General features: G+C 37.8%; 2 protein-coding genes across 4 annotated transcripts in view; one reads left to right on the forward strand and one right to left on the reverse strand.

Annotated features, from left to right (window-relative positions):
- Positions 1 to 20,053, forward strand: SNAP23 (synaptosome associated protein 23). 2 transcript variants are annotated; one of them, XM_041408595.1, is made up of 8 exons: positions 1 to 136; positions 8,173 to 8,278; positions 8,816 to 8,857; positions 10,113 to 10,161; positions 10,704 to 10,821; positions 14,197 to 14,349; positions 14,903 to 15,047; positions 17,334 to 20,053. In XM_041408595.1, exons 2-8 carry the CDS (start codon positions 8,222 to 8,224, stop codon positions 17,397 to 17,399), a joined length of 630 nt encoding a protein of 209 aa, XP_041264529.1. In that variant the 5' UTR covers positions 1 to 136; positions 8,173 to 8,221; the 3' UTR covers positions 17,400 to 20,053. The 2 variants fall into 2 exon arrangements, with proteins under 2 accessions (XP_041264529.1, XP_041264450.1); XM_041408516.1 differs by having other exon boundaries at positions 23 to 176.
- LRRC57 (leucine rich repeat containing 57) overlaps positions 17,652 to 27,150 on the reverse strand; it is a 10,727-nt gene continuing 1,228 nt past the window's right edge. For both annotated transcript variants that reach the window (XM_041408385.1, XM_041408293.1), the window contains exons 3-6: positions 26,143 to 26,278; positions 24,778 to 25,046; positions 24,145 to 24,330; positions 17,652 to 23,636 (exon numbers count right to left, since the gene is read on the reverse strand). In XM_041408385.1, the coding sequence (XP_041264319.1) occupies positions 23,595 to 23,636; positions 24,145 to 24,330; positions 24,778 to 25,046; positions 26,143 to 26,278 (633 nt within the window). In that variant the 3' untranslated portion in view covers positions 17,652 to 23,594. The remainder of the gene's footprint in view (positions 23,637 to 24,144; positions 24,331 to 24,777; positions 25,047 to 26,142; positions 26,279 to 27,150) is intronic.

Genomic DNA, 27,150 nt, shown 5'->3' on the forward strand with positions numbered 1-27,150 from the left:
CGGGCGGGCCGGCCCCGCTTCCGGGGGCGGCGGTGACGCGCGCGGGCCGGCAGCGGGGACGGGCGGGACATGGCAGCTTAAAGGGGCGGCCCGGTCCGGCGTGAGGGAGCGGCGGTGGCTGTGGCGGCGCCGGCAGGTGTGTGACGGGTTGGGCTTTGGCAGCTTGCAGCGCCCCGGTAAGGCGGCAGGCTGTCTGATCGGTCCGCGTCCTCCTCCGTGCCGCGTAGCGCCCTGTGCGGGCGGGCTGTGGCTGCCGGGGGCCTCTGCGGGGCGAGGCGGGCCTGGCCCGGGGCGGTTGCCGCCCTGTGTCGGCTGCGCGGGGCAGTGGGGCGGCCGGGGATCCGGGCCCAGGCTCTCCGAGCCTCAGCTCTGGGCTGCGCCCGCCCCCGTGTGCGGGGAGGCCTTGTGGGCTCGCCCCTGCCGGGGGCGGCAGTGCCATGTCCAGCTGGTTTTGATTTGCTTGGTGAGAGCCCGTGAATTGCGCTGTTAGCAGGGTCCAGGAGAAAACCCACCTCTTACTGCTTCTTATTAAACTTAGGTATTGTGTTCTGCTGCCTTTAGACCAATCTGTAAAATGCTGTAGTGTTAATTTAGTAAGCACCGAAGTGCTTCTTGTGCTTCTTTCACTTGTACGTCTCGCTGCCCTTGGTCCTTCTGGGAAGCTGCTAATGAGTCAGCTTTATTTTTCGCTTTTTTTTCCCTTTTTTCTCTTTCTTTTTCACTTAATGTGAAGTCAGCACATAACTTGACACTCTAAGTGGACGACCTAAAGGAACTTTGGAAATTTCTTTATGCAACCTCTCTAACTATTTGCCTAACTTTTTTGTTGTTGTTGTTCCCTTAAAAAGGGTACTAAATGCTCAGTGTTTAGAACTAAGGGTGTTGTTTTACTTCCCCTTCATAAACAAACGTGATTCTGTGCTGTAAAGGGAACAGCTATGTAGGAAGGTGTTTAGGGACAAAGGAAAAGCCACTTGTGATATCAATTGCTTGCTTGATTGATCTAATTGAGCACTTTATTGCTTACTGGCAGTCTAGTATTTGTATGTCTGACCTCCTCTGCTCTGCAGTTTTTTAAGTAGGGGCACAGTTACATAGCACGGTTTGTGTCTTTAGGAGAAATGGAATCTGTAACTCAGTAAATGGATCAAAATTGGACTGTGACTTTGTGTTGGCCAGTATCGGATTTGGAGGAGGTTTTATGAGGCTTTTTCAGGGGCAAAAATGAGTTGTTGAGGTGAGAGTAGAACTGAACACACTGCACAGAGGAGGTGGCATTGGTAGCGCCTATTCATTGTGCTATCGCCTCTGTGCAGTGTGTTCAGGAAGCTGATAAGGGAAAGCAGGAAGCATGCAGAGCAGTGTCTTGGTCCTGGCCCTGGCCTCTTCCTCCAGGGCCGCAGATGCTTTATTCATTTATCTTGTAGACATAATCATCTGGAGGAGTACATTCTAGTGCTGATACCTTCTGCCACCCTGCATTAGCTGGGCTGAATTTCAGCTAACTAGCAAGTAAGATAGCTGTTTGTGTTATGGAAGGGTTTTAAAAAAACAACTTTTCTGTATTAGTGAAATGAAGAATTTGAACAAAAAACTTCCATCACTAAACACAAAGCTGTCTAATTTTGATATTTGTAAGCATGTACAGGAAATTCATATTTAACATTCCCATATCTAAGAATATTGTTTCATTAATTTTTCCATGTTTTGGGGAAGGCAACAGTTCCCTTTACGACAGAAGGAACTGGGAGCATCTGCAATCACCTGAGGCCATACTAATGCATTGACAGCTAAAAATACAGCTCATGAGATGCTGGCTTCCAGTCAGTTGCTGCAACAGCCGGGTTGTATCACCAGCTAGTTCCTATCTTTGTGGTAAGAAGGCATAGGCTGTATTTCTCAATCATACTTGTAGATGCACTGGACAGGCTATTTCCTTCTTCCCCCCCCCCTCCCCAGTTTGCAACTTGTCAGTGAAGGAAGAAGAGAAGTTTGTCATTTTGATTAAAAGCATAACTTCACAGGAAAAGGGTTATGTGCAAATAGAAGACTTCAGATGGTAAGGAACTAGTTTATGATATGTAGCAAATGTAATGAATACATCCATTTCTGAATTGCATTCAAAATTCTGAAAGGCATTCAGCCTATCATAGGTACAGAACTGCTGCTTGTCAGCCAGAGATGGAGTACAAAAATCTTATTCAGGTTGGGTTTGTGCGAGTGCCAGCAGTCAAAACAATATTGATCTGGTGCAAGTAGACCTGTCTGGCTTTAGAAAACTTGTCGCTTTTGTCAGCCTCTCCCTGTCCAGATGTGGACAGTGTAATTGGAATTGAACAAGCACTTTATCAGGCCTTGATACCCTGCAGTTAATTTAAATTCATAAAGATCAGTAAGGGTTTTGAGTGCTTTGGACAGCACAGCCTTAATGTGCTGTGACTCTTTTCAAGCAAGGAATTAAGCTTTCTTTTTTCTCTAGAGACAATAAGCATTAGAATTGCTTCTCAGCTAAGTGCTGAAGAAAAGCATATTTAAATCATGTAACTTGCCTACTATAGCTTTCATTACCATGGAAGTGTCTTTTAAATCCCAGAAGATTATCGGTATTGAAAAAAAACTTTGAAAATTCTGTGCAAAGTCACTGTTGTAATGGATTTTGAAACTTGTTTGCATTGGAAGCTGAGTGTGTTGGTATAAATAGCTGGCTTCCAGTTGGCAAGTAATTCTGAATGAAAACACTTGCGAGAAAAACCCTTGTGTATGGTGCAGTAGAGTACTCTTAGGCTAATGAGAGAGACAACAAATAAAGATTTCATGTTAATTTTTTACAGTGTGCTCTGCGAAGGTGGGTGGCAGAGATGATTATGTTGTTGCTGGCTGGATACAGCAATGCTTTAATCTTGAGGGTCTTTCCATTCAAATGCTTTATTACCTCCCCCTCCAAAGTTTTTAATGTGCCTATTGTCAGGAAACCAGCTAGTGAACTGCTCTTGGATGAAGTGGTACTTCTGTAGCTTTCTGATCACAAGCTGGTATTTAAACCTGGGGACATGGTCAGACAGGTCTCTGGGTGTTCCCAACACTGAACTTGCTCTTCTTGCACTATGGAAGTTCTGCCTTGGCAGATGTTAGCTCCCAGTTCAGTAGCTGGGGTTGGGACAGAACTCGGTGCTTGGACTGATCCACTGCAAATGTGGCAGTGTGAGCAGTGCTTTTCCCAAGAGAAAATTTACACTGTAGTCTCATGGGATCACCCTTCTGCTGATAGAGACCTAGCCGTAGCTCACATCAGTCTGTCACTATGGGACACGAGAAAAACACGACACGAACATGCTGCTGTTCTCAAGCTAAAAAGGGAAAGTTTAGTTTCTGACTCCAACATTTATAGATTTCCAAAGGTGACAGTGGATTGGAGGGTGAACGTGCCACCTCTCCAATGACACTGGACAAACTAACAGTCCATCAAATTTCTCCTCCTCCATAAAATAATGCAAAACAATAAGTTATTTACAGAAAGTGTGTGAGAAAGTTTGCTACAAGAATGTGAACATCAGAAAGCTTAGAAAATCTTTAAAAAATCAGGGCAACAGTCACCTTCCAGGTCTTTCAAGTTAGACAAAGAACCCACTGAAATGCTTCAGCTGCTGAGTGTTGATCAACAAAATTAAAATCTCTAAGCCAGTGATGCTTTGCATGTACCATGATAAAATCACCCCAGAAGTGCTTGCTGTGTCCCTTGTTATTTTGCAATGACCTTTGCTCTGTCTTTCAGTCCTCTCCAACCTAACAACTTTACATAGGAGAATGAATTGAAAGCTTTTCACAGTTTTTGGAGCCATGACTAAATGGATAGTAAGTGGAAAAAAGGCTGTGCAGACAAGTTTGTTTCCTCTTGTCCAGGAGATAGAAGTAACTTAAGCTTAATCCATCCTCAACTGGCTTGGGCAGCAATGTCATAGTTATGGTATCTATTATAGTGATGAACTTACAGGATGGCTTAGCCCAACATGAGTAGTCTTGTGAAGAGATCTAAAGCTTGAGGTTGGAATTGGAATTTCAAGGAACTCTTTCTGAAGTCTTGCACAATCTCCCAAATAAAGCATGGCAGTAAAAGTCAGGTTCTTATGATTTGCTGGCCATACATTTATTTCCTTGCTGCTCTCGTTTCTCCATGAATCTTCCTTTTTATAAGGCAGTGATAGTTAAGGTAATTAATGTGTTGTAATCTGTTTCCTAGAAAACTAGAAAAGTTTAATGAGCCCAGTTACCTCAAGAAAATACATTTTTGTAGCAAGTTTAGTTTTGCATACTCTGCAGGTATCAGGCCTTCCTATGAAAGGGGCAGAAGGGGAATTGTACTGAAATGTGTTTAACTGAGCAAGTACTGCAGAAAACTGATAACAGAAAGTAAACAAAGCTGACATCACATCCTTCCTTAAAGGAGTACTGCTTTGTCTTAAGGGACATTAGAGTCTTGTTTAAAACTTGCCCATCTAGAAAGAAAATTAAAGGTAAATAGCAGAATATTGTTATAATTATGAAATATATTTGTAAGCTGTTGTCTTTTTTTACTTTGGTTATTTTGTGGCTAGGTTTTTTTAAATGGTAGGAGAGGGAAGACAAAGGAAATAGACATTGAGCATCAATGTTAAAATAAATGGCTGCTTTAGCAAATATTATAATGAATGTTATCACAGTCAGATCAAGTTTTTATCTCCGTATATTTTGTCTTTTTTGAGTAATCTTAATGCCTTGTATATAAAATAATTTTGTCATATACCATTAACATTGAAGCTAGATACCTCAAAGGATGTTTTATGATTCTTGGGCAGAAAGATGGGTAAATGAGTATCCTTCTTTATGTATGTATACTGTGTTCTCTTGGAACAGCTGAGTTACTTCAATACAAATGGCCTCATCTTGCATGAAGGGCACCTGCTATTTTCAGCTGTTCCAATTAGGCCTGCAACTATTGAGTGTGTATTCACATCTTCAGAAACAGCCTATTTTTAAAAAGTTTTGTTTGTTTTAAATTAGTGTTTTGTGCTTTTAAAAATGTTTTTAAACTGCTGTGTTGTGGGTTTTTATTGCCTAGAGAATGTTTTTCTATTCTGCCTTATGACACTGATTGCCTCTGCAGAGCTACCACGCAGCTTGTGTCTGTGCTTACAAAGACAATGCTGCAAACTAACAGAAATAAAACGATGGGTTTTTGGAGTCTAATACATTTGGCTTGGATATTCAACTTTAAACAGATGTTATAATCATACTAATTCAAAAAGCATGCTTTCTTATGCTTGTCTTAATAAAGAAATCTTAATATGTCTTGTTTTACGTACTCTAATGGTAGTGTCTGAAAAGTGAAGTCTAGAGAAAGAAGGAAATGTTCTGTCACTTTTCAGTGACATAAGACCTCAATAAATTATCAGAAAAGCTCAGCAAATAGCTGAACCCTTTATCTATGATAAATGGTTGTCAGTACCTTTCTCTTAACCAAGTGTTCTGAATGGTTTTACTTAGCTTACTCACAGAGGTAATTTATCCTCACAATTATATGGGCCATCACTTTAAATTATGGTTTCATGACACAAGAGACAAAGCACTACAGGTGTCCAAATATGAGCATCAGAAGATAAGCAAATGCATAACTAGGCTTTGAAAAATCCTGGAAGTAATTTTTTTCCCTTCTGTGTCAGCTGTGTTGGAAGGGTTTTTCCTCCACATCTTGAAGCTGGATTTCTTCGTTGTTACATTAATTTATAAACAGTTTCAAGACAAAATACTATTAATTTAGGGCAAAAGTAAGTGGAATGCTGTGCATTTCTATAGAATTTCTTGCTGGCTGGCACTGGAGCTACTCAGGAAGATGAGAGCAAACTAGGGAAACACAAAGCCTGTCTGTCAGCTGTTGGAACTGGTTTGCTGATGACACAAAGCTGGGAGGAGTGGCTGATACCCCAGAGGGCTGTGCAGCTCTTGAGAAGGACCTCAACAGCCTGGAGAGATGGGCAGGGAAGAACTGTCTGAAATCCAACAAAGGCAAATGCAGGGTCCTGCGGTTGGGAAGAATAACCCCAGGCACCAGCACAGGCTAGGGGCCAACCTGCTGGAGAGCAGCTCTGCCAGGAGGGACCTGGGGGTTCTGGTGGACAGCAACTGAGCCAGCAGTGCCGTTGTGGCCCAGAAGGCCAGTGGGATCCGGGTGCTCATCACAAAGAGCACTGCCAGCAGGTCCAGGGAGGTGATCCTGCCCCTCTGCCCAGCTCTGGTGAGGGCATATCAGCAGTGCTGTGTCCAGTTCTGGGCTCCTCAGGACAAGAGAGACATGGAGCTCCTGGAGTGGGTCCAGCAAAGGGCTAGGAAGTTAATTAAGAGATTGGAGCATCTCTCTTATGAGGAAAGGCTGAGGAAGCTGGGCCTGCTCAGCCTTGAGAAGAGACAACGGAGGGGGGACCTCATCAATGTCTATCAGTGTCAGAGGGTGTCAGAGGATGGAGCCAGGCTCTGTGCAGGGGTGTCAAGCAACAGGACAAGAGGCAAAGGGCAGAAACTGATGCACAGGAAGTTCCACCTGAATATGAGGAAAAGCTTTTTCACTGTGCAGGTGACTGAGCACTGGAGCAAGCTGCCCAGAGATATTGCTTAATCTTTTTCAGTGAAAATAGGTACTTTCCTCCCTGTCCCAGGTTTACTGGTCCTTAGATATGCAAATCAGCTTGATGGGTGTTCCCAAATTGAAAGCTGGGACTGCCTCAGATAAACCTTATGAAAGGAGCTCAAGCCTGTGAATGAAAAGATAATTCACTGATTATACACTGAAATTGGGCTACTGGAAACAGAGTTATTTAGATGCCTTGTGCAATAATATCTTGATTTTTTTTTAAATTTTTTTTTAATGATAGGAAAAACTAACTTGCATTGACATCTACTGTAGAGAAATCTCCTAGAGCCATAGTCTCGGGCTATGGTAGGTGCTGAAGACCAAACCTGCTGAAATATTCTTTAAATCATGAAGCATTTCAGCTATAAGGGATTTAGGTGTTCTGATTTCAGTTCACCATCAGAGTTATGCACACTTCCTGTGAAGAGCTATGGGGTAACAGCTGGGCAAATCTGCATAAATTTACCCTCCTAGGAGCAATTACTTATGTTATATATTCTAAAATACTAATCTTGTAGGGAAAAATTAGTCAAGTCAAGCAGGATGTTTGGAATTATATCCATGAGTAACATGAACTTAATTGCAAGCTACTCATGTGAAAGATCAAGGATTAGTTTAAAATTAAGGGCGGAAAAATATCCTCTTATTTCTCAGCTTATGTGCTATCTCATTAAATTCTTGTGTAGCCTGTGAGCTCTGTTTTCCCATTGCTAGGAGTGCTGGCTTTATTACCATTCCTCCAACAAAAGTGCAGATTCTTAGCTCTGAAAAACCTGTCTTTGATAGGAATACACTTATTGATGGGATTGCTAATTCATCTTGTATTTTAGACAAAATATCTTCTGTTTTTAGCAAAAGGTAAATCATGGTGTCTTGGGATTTCATATATGACCTTGTGCTTAATTTGAGAAAGGTAGATTAGAAACCTTTGCTACAGTTACAGACATACCAGTTAAAACCCTTGTGGATTCTTTTGCATTTGAGGAATTCACCATACAATAATAACAACCATTTCTAGAGTCTTACTTGGGATAATTTTAGGTGGTGTTTTGTCTGTGAAAATGTTTCCTCTTTTTCTGACTGTTTAAATTCTTCAATGAAAATGGAAAGAACAGTTAAAGTCTATACTAATAACTTAAATGTCTTAATAAATTTATTTCTACATTATTGAGCAAACTAATGTGTTTTTCTAGCATGGAGAAGTTTATTATTTTAAGACCTTATTTCCTATTTTTTACCTAACTAACCACAGAATTTTTTCAAAAATGTTTAGGAAGCCAAATGTTGGAAAGAAAACTGCTTTATATACTGATTGTTCCTCTATTTCTTTTAGCTCCTCAGTTAGGTCATATCAGCTGAATAATGATTTTAGTGTCTTCTAATCCTAATGAGATATTTTACTATGCAGAATGAAATGTATAGGCTCTCATTCTTTGAACTATCTTCTACTTTCAACTCAAAATACTGATGAAAGGATAATTCTGATGCTTACTTGGTATCTGTTATTACAGGGGGAAGGTTCTCTTTGGCGTGATTACTTACAAGTAGTATTTCCTCATCATGGATGAGCTATCACCCGAAGAAATTCAGCTGAGGGCCAACCAGGTCACTGATGAGGTAAATATTATAGGAAGACATCTGGGATTACAGTGTTTGTCTGACAAGATTAGAATATCTTTTAAAAACAAAGACCAGGATAATGATTCTGCAAGGTTATAGCTGAATGTTTTCACTTTAGTTGGTGAATACTGGAGAGAAGATTACTCCTAAAAATAGGAATGGATTTTAAAGTCACTTACTTAACTGAGTACTGATCACCCAGTCCTGATTACTGGTATAATAAAATTTGATTACCTCCAGCATTTTTAATCATATTGATGCTTTGTGGCTTTCTTATTTAACTAAAATTCATTTGAACATGTCATCTTTTGTAAGATTTTTCCAATGGGATAAGAAAAACAATAGCAAAGAGTAAAAATGAAGAAAAACTAATGTGCTGCCACTATGAGCATGTTGCAGCATGTATTAAATATAAACAAGGTGATGAACCTTTTGTATACTATTGGCTTACTACAATAAACTGGCAGAGAAGACTTTCAGACACTGATGTGTATATAAGTAATTAATGCACTCATTTCAAAATTTTCTTTCTAGTCTTTGGAAAGCACAAGGAGGATTCTTGGCTTGGCCATTGAGGTAAGAAAAAAGCTTTTGAATTCTCTGGATTTATTAAGTATAAAAAGTGTCATGCTAACTGTAATTTTAAACAGTTTTTTGTCTTTCTCAAGACACGCACACTTCATCATTAGAAGTTGCTGCTTTAATTCAGTAGTAGCATTAGAATGACATAACCTTCATGATTTTCACAATCTATCAGATTACAGAAGAATCAATACCCTTTTTATCTGTTTTAAGCCAAAGGATCTGGTCTTCAAATGCTACAGATTAGTTGTAAAAAGTCTTCTGAGGGCCGCTTATGTCTTTGGCTGCTGCAAAATTTGCTTTTCATAACATCTTTCATCCGTATTTCAGGTCACTTTGTTGACAGTGTGGAAATATTTTGCTGCTGAGGACATTAGGGCTCAGCTGGGTGGGGTAGTAGAGTACGACTGCTCTTGTTTCAAATGAGTAATTCTACATGCATCTTCTTACGATCTGTTCACCAGTTTCAACTGATAAGGAAACTCTTAACACCCTTTTACATTATTTGAAACAAATCTGTATTTTGGGTTTATCAGAGTGAAATTATATGAGGAATCTACTCCTCAGTTCTGGCTTGCTGAAGATACAGCTGTTACCAGTGAAGCATTTGAATCACTGTAGCCTGATGAATACTTCAAGTGTTAAGTACATGTCGGGAGCCAACATAATTTCTCTTGGTGTCATAGTTTGCTGATTCATTCTGTGCTGCCAGTTTACACTAAAGCATGGGGGCAACTTGCATGCTAGATCCAAGACTCTGAGCCCGCAAAGACCTCTGCTGTAGTATATTCCTCACTGCTAAATTCTTAGAAATTATTTTGCAGGGTTTGTTTTACTTGCTTTCATTCCGGCTCCCAGGACTAAAGGCCTTGTAAGCCCTTTTGAAGGATGTAGGGATGAATGAACCAAATGCTAGTTCTCAAAATGAAGAACAGCTAGGTTTGCTTTTCTGGCTAGACATTGTTACAGCTCAATCTGAGTATTACAATAAATTTTGTCATCTTGTAGTGGAAGAAAAACCTCACAAAAACGCCATAAAAACCTCACTAATTGAGATAAGTTGCATATCAGCCTATCTGTTACACTAACATAGCTTGTAATTTGAGACTTTTAATACCTTTACTACAGAAGTTATTTCAAGTACAGTGTTTTATTATAATCTTGGTTGGATTATCAAATTTACTGCCCAGACCTTCTGATTTTGCACTCCAGTCTTATTTTACATCTGCAACTAAATTTCTTTCTGCAGTCCCAGGATGTTGGCATCAAAACTATTACCATGCTGGATGAACAAGGAGGTAAGTTCTTCCATAACACTAAAAATCAGTATCAGACTGTAATGACTGTAAGAAAAGAACTATCACAGAGTTGTTGCTGAAGCTGAAGGCTTATTATAGACTATTTAGGTGAAAGTGAGATTTCCTAGTTGGTTATTCCTATGTATTTGTAGCATTTAAAAGATGCTACAAATCTGCTAAAGTATGCTACAAAGATGCTAAAGTAGTTGAGAGCTAATGATAGTTACGATGTAATACAGCTCTGCTACAGAAGCTGCTGTTTTCCACTATGTCATGAATGTAACTAGCTGCATTTATTCTAAGAGTAGCAACAGAAATGCTGCTCTAAGGTGGGGAAGATATTTGCCAAGTAGTAACCAAAACCTCTCACTGAATATCTTTCTTAAAAATTTAAAAAAAAAAAATCCTAGAAGGCAGGAAAGAAAAAAGTCAATGGTCTTCATATAAAGATAGAACTGAAACTTGTTCCTGCTATAAAGAAATGTTAATTTTCCTCACCTTCCCCAATCCATGTTTAGTCAGGTTACTTGTTTCTCTTCTAGAACAACTAAATCGTATAGAAGAAGGCATGGACCAGATAAATAAGGACATGAGAGAAGCTGAGAAGACACTGACAGAGCTCAATAAATGTTGTGGGCTCTGTGTCTGTCCTTGTAACAGGTCAGTTATATTGGTACTTGGGCCTGGAGTTCTAGAATATTCCCAATATCTACTGTACCAGGAAATATTAACTAATTAAAGGACTAATTTAAAAATGCTGAATCTCTACCAAAGTTGATTGTTTTGGTTTGTAGAGCTGCATCCTTTTAAAATTGTATGAGAGTAACTGAAGCTTACTTGTATCTAACCATACATTGTGCCCCTTTCACTGTAAATATAGCTGCTTTATAGCATCCTGCACAGTTGTGTCTTGATCTCTTTAAGGCTTCTGTTTAGTAGAAGACTATCAATGTCCATGCAGATGAGACCAAATTGGACTGCAAGTAGCTATATGTTAGTGCCTGTCTGTTAGAAATTTGATTCCAAAAATCATTTTTTCATGACAATACTTTTGTACTAATTAAAAAGCAAGACAACTTATTCATGCTTTAGGGAGGGTGAGAGTAGGAGGACAGAGCAGACACTGATGTTAAAGCTTTAATCTTTTCAGTAGTGACTACATAAATTCTTGCAGACCTGCTTCACAGTACCTTTATAGCATCAGTTTTATGGCTGCTATACCTAAGTCAGTTGAGTAATCCAATCTTTATTATGGCACTTGATTTGTATTTTTAAACAGCCTGAAAAATGTCAGAAGTATTTTTCATGGTGTCCTAGCTTTAGCTTTAAGCAGTAAAGTACCAAATTGTTTGTGTTAATTGGATGTGATCATGGCCCTTCCAAATGAAGGAGGCATAAATTGACTGTGGTGACCAAAGTGAATAGTGCGTTGGTTTTTGCTCTTTAGCATGAGCAAAATCAGTTATCATTCAATGGAGAAGTAGCAGAAGTTCAGGTAAAAATTCCTTGGAGTAGCTGGGTCCACTTAATCAACATAATAGTACTTTAAGGGTCATTTAGGATATGGATGTGACTTCTAAGGCTGAAAGTCTTAGTGCTTTAGTCCCTTGAAAATGAAAATGTCCTGACTTCTGGATAGGTGTGCTTACCGCTCTATATTAGTTGGCTTGAGCTGATGGACTTTGAGCATTTTGATGCACTCGGTCTTTGTTTTCTGTAGTTGATAGTCTTATTTCACTGAAGCTAAGCAGCTTTTTGACACTGAGCAAGCTCAGAATTTGTGAACTCTTGTGGCACTCCAAGTACACAGATAAAGAGAACAGAAGTAGTTGTGTACCAAACTGGACAGTAATGTATAGAAAAAAATGGGTAAGTAGAGGGCAGCAAAGAAGAGTGTCTGTCTTTCATATATCTACTGGTACACCAGCCCTTTCTTCAATGTCAGATTTATTTGTCAACCAGTTACCTCCACAGCTTTTCATATTTTACATAAAAGCATAAAGCTATATAAGCTAAATCAGAACACTTGCTGAATTATTGTTTTGTGGTTTGTTTTTTTTTTTTTTTTTTTTTTTTAATATCGCCTAGGTTTAGATTATTTATAAAAGCTTTGTGAAAGCAAAAAATACTGGCAATTCTGTTATATAATCTATGTACTATTAACAATTTACCTTTTTGTTGATCTTTACTACTTTCTTCTCCATTCTCTCCTAACACTGATGCTTGCTTTCTAAAAATGAAGACTAGGATAAGAAGCTGTATTCATTTAAACTGGTGAAAGTGGATTTTAGGACAAGGTCAGTGTTAGTAGTGCAGATGCATATTTAACCAGCTGTCTGAAGTGATGTTTCTATTGCCTTTGTGCTTGCATGTGCATGATGTCTGTCTGCATGTGGTTCTCCTTGTGATTGTGATGTGTGATTGTGATGTATACTGATGTGAATAGAAAACGTCCATTACTACAGAGGGTATTATTAGCTGTGGAAATGGTGAGCAACTGCTTGAGCCATTGCTGGTTTGACAGGTGGTGTAAATTGCCTTAGTTTTGTAGAAATGAAACTTCAGAAGTGTGAATGTATAGTAATTTGCAAAACAGCTCTTAAAAGCAGGTGGTGAGAAGTTTTCTTAACTGTGCTTACTTTGAACAGTAATTCTTTTTCTGGATGTCTACTTCACAGGTGCAACTAGTCTTCAGGTCACTTGATTTTTGTTAAAAAGGTCCTCACAGTTGCCTCTGGTACCTAAGAATTTGCTTCTCCAGAAGCAAATAATACAAAAATCTCTTCCAGTTATGGCTTTAGTATAAATGAGATTAAAATATAATGCTCAATCTAGTTGCAGTAAATGTAGCGATCTTTAGGCCTGTGTATGTACAAGGAGCTAGAATTGAGCGGTTTAGGTTTCTTCAGGGTTTTGTTGGGTGCAATATTTCCATTATGAATGGAGAAATTATTCTATTTTTTCCCCTCAATGTATTAGTTTTCTACGACTTCTTGTAGGATCTGACCTATGAGATGTAATTTCCCATATTGAATACATAAACATCAGTAGAATGAGGGGGAATATTTGTTCATTACAGCTAATTTCACAACTCTTCAAACATGTAACATCCAGGTTACAACTGAAAGGCACCATATCTCTAGAAATTGCCTGTGATTGCAAAATTAGGTGTATTGGGACATTACAGATTTCCCTTCACAGGTGTCTAAAGAAACAGAAAAATGGCAGTGTCTGGATTGTCTAGCTTAAACCTGAAAATGCCACAAAACAAGGTGAACATGAGAATATTCTCAAAATAAGTTCTTCAGGATTCATGAGAACAGACCTCAATTTAGATAAGTTTGTTTTGCTAGGTTTTCTTCCCCTCATGCTTTTGTGGCTCTGTGAATCTTGAGATTGCTTTGTGACAGTGTGCTTTCTTTATTTTTTTTTCTCCTATGATTTATGTGGAAAAAGTATAATGGCAAGTTGGCTTATTGATTTAATGGAGTTAGTACAATTGAATTGCAGAATGAAAGAATTACTTAAACATAATTACTCTGCATTCATAATCACAGTTAACATTTGAAACATTAACTTCTTCTGTTGTCAAGTAAATTTTAATGTTTGATTAAAAAATAGTAGCAATTAATGGTTTTCTTGCATAGTATAGGTATTTGTTTGAGGGAGTTTTTGCATTCATCCTCATTTCTTCCTGAAAGAAGTGTTATAAGTGCAACTCTGTTATGACAGGGTAAGCTTTCCTGTGACTGTCATAAGCTTCTGTCCTCTGATAAAGTATTGCTTTAAGCAAATTACTGGTCTTAAGCTTTAATAAAAGAACAAAGTAATCAATGTCCTTAGAGTAACTCAGTTGTGTTTGTACTATCAAGACACAAGAAGTTGAGTTGTATAGACAAGGTTTTATCTGTACAAAATTTGATCTTCTTTGGGCACAAGACAAAAGTTTCTGAAAATTCTAGATTAATACTGAATTTCAATCAGGAAGCCATATTTCTGGTGTAGTGGTTCAGATTTTTTATTTTTGTGGAGTAGGACAAAGAACTTTGAGGCCAGCAAAGCATACAGAGCAACCTGGGGAGATGGAACGGAGAACTCAGCAGATCATGTCATATCCATGCAACCGAGAAGTATAAATCAGCGGCAGCCTCAGACCCCTGGAGGACCAAGTGGTGGATATATTACAAGGTTTGCTAGTTCACATTCCTCAATCTCAAATGCACAAATACTGTTACTAGTTGTCAGCTTCTTTCAAATGCATTTTGGGTCAAGTTGCTGAATAGAAAATTTTACTATTGTTTGGAGGAATTGTTGTGTCTTGGAGAGGAGATGGCAGACACCTATACCTTCAGTATTGTAGTGCTTATCCTACACTTCTTTTTTGTTACATGGTGGTGGTATGGTCAGTCTGTTTCTGGGTGTGATAACTAGAAGGCATAGTACTAAGTTATTGAGGGGACTTTTAAAAATACCAAGGTCTATTACTGTCATAAAGTATATTTGAGAGAAACTCACATCTTAAACTTCAGGTAACTAATTTAAGGCTATTTTTGTACTAGTGGCTAGCTTAGCACTCTTTTTTGGTGAATGCTTGCTTGAAATACCGTGAGTTTTAAAAGGGAAAAACATACCTTGATTTGAATGCATAGTGCAACGAACAGTCAAGTTCCACTAGAGTAAATCTACGCTAGATAAAACCAAGTTTTTGATTCTTGAAACATTGTCTTAATTATTTGAACAGGATAACCAATGATGCCAGAGAAGATGAAATGGATGAAAATCTTGCTCAAGTTGGAAACATTCTTGGGAATTTGAAAAACATGGCTTTGGATATGGGCAATGAGATTGATGCCCAGAATAAGCAAATAGACCGGATAAATATAAAGGTAAATGTCCAAGGTATTCTCTGCTCTAAGTTCAGAGGTTGTAACTCAGAGGTTATTAGGAATGTGCTCACTGTATTTGCAGAAAATATGTGGTAAGGTTATGCCATTCTCTAGGTTGCAGTGATATGAACAAGAGATACACCTTGATACATATAGGGTAGATAGCTTAAAATTCAAATGCTTGAGTGCCAGGAAATATAAATATACAGCACAGATTGCTACTTACTCTGAAAACTAGTAAACTTCATGGGATCAAAAGTACAAACATTTACTGGAGGTATACCTGGGGGATTGCTGCTTGCAGGAAATTTTTTTTCTTGTGGTAGGGATTAGGTATTTTTAACAATAGCAAGGCTCTTCTGGAATTCCTAGAAAGTCACTATAATGACTGTGAAGTAAACCACAAGTTATTCATTGCCTTAATTGTTGTGGACAAAGTAATATTGGACCTGGGGAGACATTGGAAAAAATGGAGTTTGTAGGTGCACGGGGAAATGGTCTGCATATTAAGTTAGTTATAGTAACTTCCTTTTTTGTATATAATTTTATTAATTAAGTATTAGCTTCTCCAAACAGATTAACATATATAAATATGTTTTGGGGAGGTTTCTTTCCAAGGGCAGCTTAATGAGAATGCTAAGTCTACTCATTTCAGAATATGGACATTTCTAAAATAGAAGTTATTTTATGGGCATCCTGGTTGAGAAAGGAAGAAAAACCTTTAATGAATAGTGTATATTAAAGATTTCAAAAAGTAGAAGTGAACACTGATTACTGTGAAATTCTAGTATTAAGACGAAATGGGATTTTAAAAAATCTCACTGAAATGTTGCAGTAGGGTTAAAAGCAAGAGGAACAGAATTCCTCTGGTTTTACAAAAATGCTGATTACACCTGTGTCAGCAGCTCAATTTTGTCTAGTAATTTAGTATTGATAAGGCAAATCAATATGATCATATGGAGGATGCCTTAACTGTTCTCTGAAACTGCACATCTGATTACCATGTTAAAAAAGTCAGACAGGTTGAAGTACTAGAAAATTTCTTGGAGTTTAAAATGAGATGTGAAATTCTTATAAAGCAGACTGAAAACTGCCTGGTCGAATAAACTGCAAATGGGAATTACTGTTTTTAGTGATAGTGTTTCTAGTAGATTCAGGCATCTCTTTTGGCCTGATTCTCTTTTGGTTTAGTGATTTGAATAAATCTTGCTGATCAAGTCTTACTAATTATTAAAATATGGTGTATACAAGTTGGAATTGCTTTGCAGACCAGAATAAAAATGAAAGTGGAATTCCTGGCTTTGAGACTGGCAACTTGTCTCACGATATTTAAATTAATCCTTCTATGCTGATAACTTCTTAAATGTAGTGAACAGTATGGAAACCAAAACAAATATTATCTGTAAATCTCCAAACAACAGTATCATGCAAAGAAACAGAGCTTAACTTCAGAATATTAACTTCTATTTTTTTTAGGCATTCTTACTCACCTGGGAAATAGGCTTGACTGGGTGACTTTTGGTAGTATTATGCAGGACTCCTAGTCTGAAGAAACCCATAATGAAACTTACATTACTGGATTTTTCTTAGACTATCTACTAACTAGATTAGTGTTTCCAAAGTGTTGCTAACAGATTAGAGTCTCCCTTTTTTATAGTAGGTTTTTGTCTCTCCACTCCCCTTGACCAGAAAGGCAGGAAGGAGGGAATGGGAGGGAAGAACTTGAACTGCAAGTGTGCTCTGCCCAGCCCATTTCAAGACAAAGGTGTGAAATGGCCAGTACTTAACACATCAACCTGTGCTAGTACTTGGCACAGGTTGAGTTTCTTAGGAGTTGCACTCACTGTGAGGGCAGAGGGTGGTTTTGTGCGTTTTACGCTTCCTGCACATTTTCCACAGCACACTGCATAATTGGGGAATTACTGATAAACTCCTTATCATACCTTTCACTAAAACTGTGTTTTGACACTTGTTCAACCTAGATACTGTGACCCAACTTTTGATGCTTTACACAACAATAAAATCTAAAGCTTAAAATACCAAATTGTTACAGCACTATTCCATTGGAGGGGATGTGAATGAAAACTATGGATTTGCACTAAGCAAAATAAATCTGACTTCATGCCCATAGACCCAGTTTTGACTATTACCTCCAGTGTACAGAGATTCCTCCCCTTCTCTCTACCACAATGATGATACCGTGCAATTCAGAAGTTCATATCAGTTTGAATTTTTAAATTGTTTTGCATTGAGTCTGCAAATGACCTATGAATTTCTCTCTTTCAGGCCGATACAAACAGGGAACGCATTGAGCAAGCAAACATCAGAGCCAAGAAACTAATTGAAAATTAAATTGTTCAATGACAGCCTCTCCAGCTGCAAGCCACCATATTCATGGATCTGTGAAACTTCTATTCTGAAATAAGAGGGGCTGGGACAAATGAAGCAGTACCCCTTCTGTAGGGATTAGTTTTCTTTTATTGCTTCATGTAAACATGGCCTTGACTCCAAGAAAGCAGCCAACTTCCTTCTACTCATCTGCCTTCATCTTCTTTAAACTGCTCAGGGCTAAAAGTGTTAGGGCTTTGAGAATGATCTTGCATGTTTGATTCCTCTTCCCAGTTTCTTTTTTTTTTTCCTTTCCCTGCACCGAAAATTCAGTCCTTTATTTAAGTTGAACAAGCAGGGTAACCTGAATTCACAGTTGTGGAGAGTTGGAGAGGGCACTTTGCACTGTTTGAAATACCTCATAAGTTGAGTGTCTTCATTAAAATAGGGACTAGGTGAATGTTGTCTGATTTGTGTCTCTAGCATCTAACCATAATTTTACAATCCAAACCACAATTGGTTTGGAGTTGAATTTGTGTATCACAGAACTGAAGAGGCCCATTACTTACAACTTGTGGGTTGAGGGCTTTAAAACACTTCCTAACCATATGAACTTTAAGGTAATGGTAGCCAGAGGGATATACAGGTTTCCATTTCTTTATTGTAAATTGACATCAGTTTGGAGGCCATGACTAATCATGCTGCACTGTTCTGATAATATTTGTTGTGTGTATATACGTATCTGATCTAAGCCCCATGCACACAAGTAGAGGAATAAAGTAGGGAGATAGTTTTATCCCCCTGAGGTATTTATTTGATGGAAAATTTTACACCTCTCATCTAAAAGCTAACTTTTAATTGTTTGAATGAGGCATCTGAACTGGAAGAAACTGAGTAGAAAAGCATGCAGTTTGCTTGCATCCCATATCTTATTCTCTTTTGGCCAGTTTTCACTGGAGTTCAGTTTATGGCTTTCTCCAGTGCAAAATAATGATTGAGGTCTGGTGCAGTGTTTGCTCTCAGCAGTGACATTGAGGGTGCTTCTAAAACCTACCAAAACCAGAGAAGCTTATTGTGAAACTTCTTTGTCACAAGTCTGGAGGAAGCAGTAGCTATTTATGAACTGTATGCTAGTTCTAAATAAACTAGTTCTAAATAGATTCCTGACTGGCTTATTATTGCAGACATTGGGACTGGCAATTGGAAATATTACATATCCAAGTTGCTTGCAAATAAAATGTTCTTACTCTGTTGCAGAATAGAGGAGTTTCTGACCAGGTGAGTTAAACCACTCTCCTGTGAAGAAAGATAGTTTGGTTTTACTGTAATCTAAAAAGATTTTCTTGAATTCTTGATAATAATTAAATTCTAAGTGACTTAGATTATTTTAAATCCACCCAGCAATAGACTATGCTTGTTTTAAAGTTGAAAATGATGCTTTGGACTAACCTGTGATACTCAGTGTTGGATGGCAAAAATCTTCAAACCAAATTGATTGGACAAATAATTTAAACTTAATAGCATTATGGGGTGCTTTTTTGAAGGACAGTCCACAAATGCCCTGTAGCCACTAATATTGTATCCCATAGTCAGAGATGACACTAATCCACCAAAATGCAGGACAGCATTTGTTAAGTGTTCTATTTTCTTTTTAGTAGAAATACAGTCAGTGTTATCAGTGTATTTACAGTTGGGTCCCAGGACAACTTGATATGTAAAGAAAAAAGAACCAAAACCAACAACCACAGGCACAACAAGCCACCAAACAAAAACCCAACCAAACGAAAAAAACCCAAACAACCGACCAAAGGATGGGGCAGCTGCATGTAAAAATAGGCCAGTGGCAGTTTGCCTCATGTGAATAAGGTGAAGTCATTTTTAAGGGACTAGATACTTGAGTACTGTGGGTTGGCTCCTCTCTAGCTTCCAGTTACTGTTGGAATGCTAATGAATTTCAAAAGCTCACTAGCTACCCAATAAGTAAATTAAGATAATGTGCTTAAAAATGCAAGTAGCAAAGAAGTACTTTTAAGAACATTGCATGGTAAACTTTGAACAGCCACCTGCATAGAGACTTTGTATGCCCTTTTTTCCTTCTTAAAAACTTCAGATTTTTAAGGAATATTTGCTGCTAGTTGTGAAAGCAAAAGTATATGTTATTTAATTATAATTGTCTCCTGGAACAGAAGACTGAAGTGGTTACCTTATTCTGCTTACACAGTGCAAGCCTGCTCTGTAGCATTTGGACATTCCAAATGTCGGAATGTTTTTCTCCCTTGCCGTTGCAAGTTCTTGTCCTTGACTTGCCTAATCTCTAACAATAAATGAACATGTTTGCTGTGATCGGTATATCAAAAGTGTAATACTGCAGTGAATACCACACAAAATAATTTCTGAGACTCTTGAGTATTATCTGAGTATCAATACTATTTTCTGATACAGCAAGAGCCAAATCTGTGAGGGAGTTGGTGCCTTTATGTTAGTCAAAAACAGTTTGCTTCTTGGATGTCTTACTGTTGTCTATAGAATAGATGCTTAATTTCGATATCTATGGTGTGAAATCAACACTTGTACATCTTTTTATGTCTAAATGCTATTAAGAATGAAGGTTTACAGTTTCTGCTTTTGATTGTTAAACTATATATTGTGCACAAAAAATACATACTTTTATAACTGAATGTGTTTTAAAACTATTTTCTCTAGAAATGTCTTTGTTTAGTTTCCTGTCCTTGAAAAACTTGGCAGAACTAGTTGCTATTATGCAACTAGGAAGTTCCTCAGTTCCTCATCTATTTTTATTTCACAGAAATCCCAGTGTTATAAAAAGAATAGGTGTGGTTGGGAGGAGAGGAATATTGTGGTCTTTAACACTCTGGTTTTGATCCCTGCATAATCATCTCCTAAGTGCAGACTAAGAACTGTGTCCATCTCTTCTTTGAAAGACCATGACATACATGGGAGTATACTTGAGGATGACAAAGGAACAAAGTAGAATAACTTAAAATTTTCTAGTTAAGTATTGGTAACAGATTGGTAGCAAATAACTAGTCCAATAAATGAAATGAAGTGATTTAACCTACTGCAAAAGCAATTTCATTTGTGAGGCAATTTCCTCTCATACCACAACCTCAGATTCCCAAAACACTCTTAAGGGGGACGAGGTATGGGGGGAATTAGACACTTTTGTTGACTTGCAACAGTTCTGAGCTGCAAGAGAGACTAGCATACCTGGGAAGAGCTTGAAAGAAGTACTTCTAATATATTATCTAATATCTACCAGTAACTAGGAAAGGAAACTAGGGACAGCCTGCTTATGTAACGATTATGAGGAGGCAGCACATGTCCCATGGGTGTCAGGTTGTTTTTTTTTTTCCTGCAATCTCAATTCTTCTGTTTCCCTTCTGTCTCTTTGTTTCCCTTTCTTTCCTGATTTTAGAGATTTCAAAGGGAATAATTTTGGCTTACGCCCAATTTCATCTCAGTAAAATTGGTTGTAGTTATTCCATTTCAAATTTTCAATTTTTTCAATTTCAGTTTTGATTGACCATATCCCCTTTCCTCGAGTGTTTGTTCAACTGTCCTCTGTTTTCAAGATTTCATTCCCTTTCCACACTTTAAAGACAATTGATAAATTCAAGCTAGTCTGCTCCTTGATGAAAGACAGCTCTTTAGCAGAGCAGTAACTGTACTATGAACTGCAGCACATGCTGCTTGTACAGCTACTTGCAGAACTCACCTCTGTGAAGGCTATATGGTGAAACAATTCACTGTTCACACCACACAATGACCTGCAGTTGCTAATTCACCTTTGCTGCACCTGAAGCAATGCAGTGTCTAAATGCTGGTGGAATAGATGGATGAAATGTGTGTCTACTGCAATGGAAAATTAGAGAGCAAGGGATGTAGGTCTGAAACAAAATACATAAGTTGTTTATATTGTTAACTGGGGTAATGTTCTACCTCAGTAATTCCAAAATTAAAAAGCTACAAATGTAATTGTGCACGGAAATAAAATTGGTTTATGGCTTCACTTGTTGCAGGGTGGGGGTGAGAAGGGAAAACAGGAAGTCCCAATATAAAACTACTAATAGGTTAGAGTGCTGAAATGCCTAGAACAGCATTCTCCTATGTGACTTAGTTGCAGTTCATTGCTGTGAGTTAAAACAGGCAAGGCATCAGCCAGTTATTTTTTCCTTGCAACAGAAGTTATCCTCTGTTCTGGAACAAGTTTAGTTAATTAGGACTAACTCGGTTCCAATCAGTATTTTATGTGGTGCTTTCTCCATTTTGCTCTAAAAAAGCTGTTAGCTGTCATAACTCCAAGGCAGCAAAGGAGCCCAACAATGAGTAACTGAAAGATTACTAAGTGTACTAGTGATCACAAAAGAACATGTTGATTTACTGAAATTCTGCCCACAATTTTAAGATTTTTTTATAGCAATGCTAACTCCATAATTTTCAATCGTTCTGTTCTACCGTCTCTTCTTACACATTGTTGTTGAATAGCAGAACCCTGATAAACACATGTTAAATGAGAGAAGCAGCATTTCTGAACACAGATGCTTGCAGTTAAAAAAAGTGTAAAACCAAAATGCCACTGCAGCACAGCATTGCCAAGTGCATACACATTGATGATAGACCACTCCTTTAGTGAATGCAAAGGGGAAATCTGCTTAACTGCTAATTTGTTCTGTTGATGTCTCATGCACAGCAAAGCTCCAGGAAAAAAAAAGCTAGTACTTCAAATAGGATTTAGGTATCAAGTAGAAGGAGCTAAAATTTAGAACAAGTGTGGAGGTTTTATTCACTACTCCATTTGCATGTTCTACTCTGTGGAATCCATTAGTATGAAGTTGAATACATTTCTAACTATACAGGGCTTTGCATCATGGTAAGACAAGTGTTCTTAAAGCACTTCCCTGGTTATGCCTTGCAAAACAAAGTAGTCTCATAAACATGGTCATATGTCAGCTACTTCTGCTAGTAGGTTTTTTTATTAAGTAATAGCTGGAATGGGAAGTCTAAAGTACAACCAGTTCCCTGTTAAATGATGAATCGCATCCATCCTTTGAAAAAGGAGCTGATGTTCCCTAGAACACTCTTCTTCTAGGTATTACTATGTAAGAATTGAAATAAAATGGCAGCAGGGTCAGGGAAATAAATACCTCTCTGAGCATCTCACAAAAGAATCACTTATTGCTAATCATAATTATGAGTGTAATGTTGGAAGTGTAGCTGTTACCAACAACTGACAGACTCAAGTAGCTAAGTGAGGGCTTTCAGTGACATCTTAGTACTACTAAATAAAATGACAACAGTTACACCAAATAAATTTGAACGCATTTTTTGAAAATAATTTACTAAAATATACAAGTACATTTTCCTTTTCAGTATAAGTTACATAATTGCATACATTTTTAGCTCTTTCTAGGTGCTTTTGGTAATAAGGCAGCAGCAGTGGGCTGACGACTAAAACCTCCAGCATTGCTCTGTACACAAGGAGTCAGTGCAAGGATATATTTTCTAGCAATATACATTTTTACTGAATACACAGAAGATGAACCTAATTTTTATTTGATACAGCTCAAGCAAAAGTGGACTGTAGTGCAATTCTTGCTTATGGGAAAAGAAAACCTGTAGAGTAAAATATAAATTAGGGATGCTCAAACCACAATTTGTTTACTGGAAGCTGTTAATAAAACATTTAACTTAACCACAACTATTTGTGCTTCATTAAAAAAAAATCAACTTAGGTTATAAACTAAAACCCTATTTGTAAAAGTTCTCTGCAGAACAGTGCTTACTGCAAGACATACAGTGCTTTGGTGGTAGAACTTCTATGTGCTATCATGGAAAAATGTTTCTAGAAGAAATAATCCTCTTACAAATCAACAGCCAGCTTCCTGACAAAAGGGAACTGGCAACTTTGAAATGCTTGTTCCCTTTCTCTGTGAAAGAACAAGCCCTGACAAAGGAGAACATGTACTGTGTTAAAAGCTATTGTGGCACAAAAATCAAAACTGGCCCCTGGGTAGGTTCATCAGTTCAATACCTATATTCTCTAGTTCAAGTTTATTCAACGTGGTCTTAACAGGCTGTTGCAGACTACTAGAAGAGGAGTACTCTGATCATTTCCTTCATCAGTCTTGATTCAAGTCAGTGAAGCAGATGCTTCTAGTCTAAGTCTTCTTACTAGTAACACAAGAGTCAGAACAGTGATCAAGCAAACTTCTTCTTTGTAGCTGTAAATCGTTCCATGTACTACAAAGAAAACAAAAAAAAACCCTATTATTTTTTCAGAAATTAATAGAAGATTCATTACTGCTAAAAGCAGCTGAGCTTCTGCTCTCAGTCTCAAAAACGTTCCGCATGCCACATTTTTATATGCCGGGCATAGCTACTGGCATTTGCTGCAATTCAGATTAATGGTCCAGTGTCAGGGATGAACTAATATTATGTTGTATAATTCAAAGCATCCTTTATTTTTTGTCACATCAAAGTGAAGACATGCTTGTCATTATTAGCTACCCTTCAAAAGATGCTGATGAAAGAATACTAACCCCGAATCCTACAAGGAAGTTATCTTTGAAGAACTCCTGGAGATGTTTTCAGAGGTTAGTTATGAATCCAGTAGCAACGACACCACCAACGGACTATTTGGTGCTTTTATTCACCAGCATAAATGCTTAGTATTCTGAGTAAGGACTTCACCAGGAGTTTCTTAAAAAAAGATAAAAAACCCCAAAACAAAACAAAACAAAACACAAACCTTGTCATAACCTTCCAGTTCTCTGAGTTTCTTGATTTCAAAGAGGTTGCCTTCTACTGCAAGCAGTGAGATCTGGGAATCACTGAGGATACTCTGAGGCAGCATGCTGAGTTCTAGACAATTTTCTTCTAAACGCAAGACTTTGAGGCGTGGACAGTGGGAGATCTGCACCGAGATCTGAGAAATCTTGTGAAAATAAAAGAAAAGAGAAATGGGATTAAAATAGTAGCGATCAATAATTATTAAGTGATCTGTTTCCAAATTACACAGAACAACTACCATATTGTAAATATAAACTACATTAATAGCAAGTACATAAAAGCAATGTGTAAGTTACAAATTATCAAAAAATCAAAATAACTTTTTTTATTCCATGATGACAAGCAACCTACACATCTCTTTATCATATTCCTACTCAAGAACTGTTCAAATATTTTTCTGCATGACTAAAATCAGGATTTTTTTGTTCATCAAATCAGGCAGTTGGATGTACACAAAATCTAATTATGATTCCTCATTTCCATTGTGTCCAGGAGATGTCTTTTAACTATAAAGTTCTGATGGTCTCATCTTATGTTCCACGGCTGTACTAAGTCCTAAACCTACATTCCCACAACATCTCAGTTACCAGACCTGATTCTGATTCAAATTGAGTTCGATAGCCTGCAGTTCTCCCACAGTGTCGGGGACATTTTGGATCTGGTTTTTTGAAAGATCTACCACATCCAAATGGCGAAGACCAGAGAGCTGTGTAGGCACAGTCCGAAGCTGGTTTCCAGAAAGGCTCAGGGTTTTGAGAGCTGAAAGTTGTCCAAATGCAGCCGGTAGCTGCCTCAAGTGATTGCCATTCAAGTGAAGTGTTTCCAGTTTTTTCAGTTTACACAGCTCCTCAGGTAAAGCAGCTAGAGAAAAATTACAGAAAAACATATGAGCTAAAGAGCAGTAAACATTCATACCCATTTAATTCAAATAAGCTTCTACAGGGAGAACAGTGCTATATTAAGCAATTTCTCACGACTGAATTCCTCCTCAATTTCCAGTGAAGGCACAGAAACTGAAGCCCACAGACAACACGTGCTTTTTAACCATCATTACTGAATTCCTCCCCAATTTCCAGTGAAGGCACAGATCCCTGCACAGAAACTGAAGCCCACAGACAACACGTGCTTTTTAACCATCATCCATAATTGTATTAAAAATAATCTGCAGACAAGGCCAGCCTTCAAATCACAGTCTAAAATCACTTAGAATCGTTTGGAAGATTTTAACCTGTCAATAGTCCTTACTAACCTTCTGCCAGCATGTTCTACGACACTTGAAATACCACAAAATTCACAGCTTCACCTTTGCCCTTGAAAGGTATTACTCAACTTATAGAAAGAAGTTAGGAGATTATTCACACTGTGTCATACCAGCATACAAACGCCACCAGGTAAGGTCTGCTGGCATCCATCATCCCTCTTTACACCTACACACGTGTATAACCTCTAACACTCCTGAGCTGCACTATAGAGTCAATCAGGTAAATTATTTTTTCAAAAAGGCAGATAATATATAATTAAGGCATAAAACCCCTAGTTTCCTCATTGTGGTTTTTCCATAATGATGGATGTTTGTTTAACAGAAACAGTAACAACAGCTGAATGGCCAGCAGCACTTTCTACATATCATCTTCATTACCTGTTCTCTAGGCAAGTACTAAACCATCTGGCACTGTTAAATCCTCACGTCAGGTTAAGTCACAGCATAAAACCTCTATGGGTTTAAGTACTCATGTGTCATTGTAAAACTGATAACACACTAAGCAGCAATATTCTAGTTTTGTAGAACTTATGATTTAGAGGTTTTTATCCTGTACATGAATTCCAAAGATTTCAGTTTAAGAGAGTAAACTCCGCATTTACATCTTGTGAGAATTAAATAATTAAATTTAGTTTTTGATAGAGAAAATTAGTTATTATTTTAAAAATCATTGGAGATATTAATTAGCAGGCATACTCAGTTTGTTGTTGTTTAGAGCAAGGCTCTTCAAAAAGGAAAATTTTCCAATGAGAGGTGGCAAGAGCTCTATTTTGTTGTTCGACAAGTCTATTGTCCTTAAGTTGCTTGTTAGCTTCTGCAGATCTTCAGGAAACTATTGGGGGGAAAAAGATACAGCATTTAAAGAGTGATACAAATTTGAATGTTCAAGTTCTACAGTTAAAATTCTAATTGTCTCACTGTTACATACTGTCATATGTATCACAATGTCCAATCACCACAGTGTGGTTAGCAAATTTGTTTAACACATATTTTTAAAAATATTTTTTCATCTGGGGAGGGGAAAGGGGGTATAAAGAAAACACTAACATCTAGAAGCAGTAGCTTTTCATCCAAATAAGTAAAATTTAAAACATTACATTTTCATTATCTTATGTGTTTCTCTTAAACATGCCTATCATTTAAAATACTCTGTAGCCAGTTAATAACTCTATGTTTTAGCAGAGTATGATGTGAAAATTTTTCTCCTGCTTTCCTTTTTAAATAATTATGTATACCATTTTCCTTATTCTCATTTACATCTTGTACCATTTTGGTACTGAGTCTTGGCATCAGGTGAATAAAAGGAAAACCTGACAATCCCCATCAAGGAGTCCTGGTCAATAAGCCAGTGATTTTGATCCTCCATTGGCTTGACAGAGAGACAGTGAAGAGAGGAGGTAGGACAGCAGAAGAAGGTATGTTAGAAAAGGCTTGGAAAGTTACTGTAATATAGAGTTATTTTTGGCTATCCTGTGAATTGTTGCTTGACTTATAGTTCCAGGATATTCTGTTTTTTTCTGCAGTTGAGTCTAAATTAAGATAATTTCCAATATAATAAACTTGCTGCCAGCCCAATGAACAGCCTGTATGGATTATTCATATGGCTACAACTAAATACAGCATAAATACCTAAATGTGACAAATTGTGGAGTGTCTTTCTAAGTTACAATATGGTTATAAAAGTCGTATTTTCCCCCTCAAGTT

The sequence above is a fragment of the Onychostruthus taczanowskii genome, unplaced genomic scaffold (genome assembly GCF_017590055.1).
Source record: "Onychostruthus taczanowskii isolate IOZ18803 unplaced genomic scaffold, ASM1759005v1 scaffold1, whole genome shotgun sequence".
In the NCBI taxonomy this organism is placed as follows: domain Eukaryota; kingdom Metazoa; phylum Chordata; class Aves; order Passeriformes; family Passeridae; genus Onychostruthus; species Onychostruthus taczanowskii.

What these genes read in the sequence shown, in the direction of transcription:
- SNAP23 (XM_041408595.1), top strand. Translation starts at nt 8,222, where the DNA reads ATGGATGAGCTATCACCCGAAGAAATTCAGCTGAGGGCCAACCAGGTC. An exon ending in TTCTTGGCTTGGCCATTGAG is followed by an intron (nt 8,858 to 10,112) that starts GTAAGAAAAAAG and finishes TTCTTTCTGCAG; the next exon opens with TCCCAGGATGTTGGCATCAA. An exon ending in AGTGGTGGATATATTACAAG is followed by an intron (nt 14,350 to 14,902) that starts GTTTGCTAGTTC and finishes TTATTTGAACAG; the next exon opens with GATAACCAATGATGCCAGAG.